The following is a 1,636-nucleotide window of genomic DNA, read 5'->3' as shown; positions in this document are numbered from 1 at the left end:
TAATACGATCGCAGTAGTTTTTACCATACGTTTAGAAATATAGCTTTGAATTTTACGTTAGAAAAGGAAATAAATTTCAAATCTCGAACGTGTGTTTATAAAATTTTAAAGTCATTTGTCAATAAAGTTTGCAAAGCTAAATTTAAAGTGTGACAAAAATTTAAAAATCTAGGGGAAAAAAATCAATTAATTATATTAACAAAAAGGACGACAAACAATAAAAGCGAGATTAACGTGCGAATTATTTAGTATATGGAAAGGGATTTCCATTCTGCAAAGCAAAAGCTACCCAAGCAACAGCAACAACAAATAGAGCTAAACTACGCAGGATCTTTAATTAGCTTAGCGAAAGATCATCGTACGCCAAGGAATAGTCAATTACGTTTGATACCATTGACACAACAAATCTTTAAAACAATGATGGATTTTAATGGCTCACACTCGAGCACAAGCCTATCGGAAAAGAACTTCTACAATAATTACTCAATAACAAGTTTGGTGCGCGAAGAAGTTCAAAATATTTTAAAAGAATTACGCGTTACCGATCAATTTATACGCAAAGAAGAGATCGATGCTTTAATCGAACGTTGCTTAAAAGATAAATCACGTATCGATAATGGTAAGAGCTCAACAACCAGTGCAGAATCCTTGCCGGACGACGACGATAACGACAATCAAGAGATCGAAGTAACTGTGGAAATGTTAAATGAGGAACGTATTTCAACGGTACTACAAACGGTACCAAAATTGCGTCATTTGCAAGCTAAGAAATTTAAAATTAATACAGAAGTGATACGCGAGGAATTACGTAATGTAGTGCAAAGAATGGTTATAGATGATGCCAATAAAGGTGCAGGTAATGGTGATGGTGGTGAGGTCAAAGTTGTTGGCGATACTTCCAAAACAATGAGCATTGCTGGAACTGATACAGTTATAACAGATAAAAAAGTTAATCCCTATGATGATTTATTCTACGCACAACGTCAAAATGCTATGAATATTTTGAATTATAAAAAATCGAAAGCTTCAATGGAACTTAATCAACGACCAAAAATTTGTACGCATATTAAGCCGATTGTACGTGAAATTGGTGAGACCAAATTTAAACCCAAACAAAAGGCAACATTCATTCATGAATAATTAACAAATTATACTTAGTTCGTATGCAAATATGTAGGTGCGAGTACATATGAATATGTATGTATGTTTTAATGTAAAACATTGTCATGATTAAACGTTTAAAATAAATATTTAGTTCTTTACTTATTTATTGCCAAAAAATTTTATGTTGAAAAAAAATATAAAGAAAAAATATAAAATCTTCGTTTTGGACGAGGCGAAAAATTTGTCGAATGAACTATTCTTTTGTATTGCCCTTCGTGGTGCAATCCTTTTAAAGACGCGGATAATATCCCGTCAGGGTTTCACTCTTCCGATCAATAGGTTCCCTATTTTTTAATTGCAAGTATTCTGTACCATAGGATATTTTCTGACATACTTTTATTAGTGCTTGAGTCGTTGCCTTAATCTCCTCGGCTGAGATTATTCACCACTTTTCGTGGCATACCGTTTTTGTTTTAGGATGCGTTCTTTTTATAAATCTCCTAACGTAGGATAGGACTCTTAGAGCTCGTGG

At 33.3% G+C, this 1,636-nt stretch overlaps 1 protein-coding gene across 1 annotated transcript; it reads left to right on the top strand.

The window, feature by feature from the left end:
• Positions 1 to 252: 252 nt before the first annotated feature.
• On the top strand, positions 253 to 1,140 carry LOC137235776 (uncharacterized). The gene has a single exon (XM_067758620.1). The coding sequence runs from the start codon at positions 253 to 255 to the stop codon at positions 1,138 to 1,140; it is 888 nt and encodes a 295-aa protein (XP_067614721.1).
• Positions 1,141 to 1,636: the final 496 nt, after the last annotated feature.

This window comes from Eurosta solidaginis, unplaced genomic scaffold (genome assembly GCF_040869045.1).
Source record: "Eurosta solidaginis isolate ZX-2024a unplaced genomic scaffold, ASM4086904v1 ctg00001068.1, whole genome shotgun sequence".
NCBI lineage: Eukaryota > Metazoa > Arthropoda > Insecta > Diptera > Tephritidae > Eurosta > Eurosta solidaginis.
Note: the sequence above shows the minus strand (reverse complement) of the source record. Positions and strands in the feature narration are given on the sequence as shown.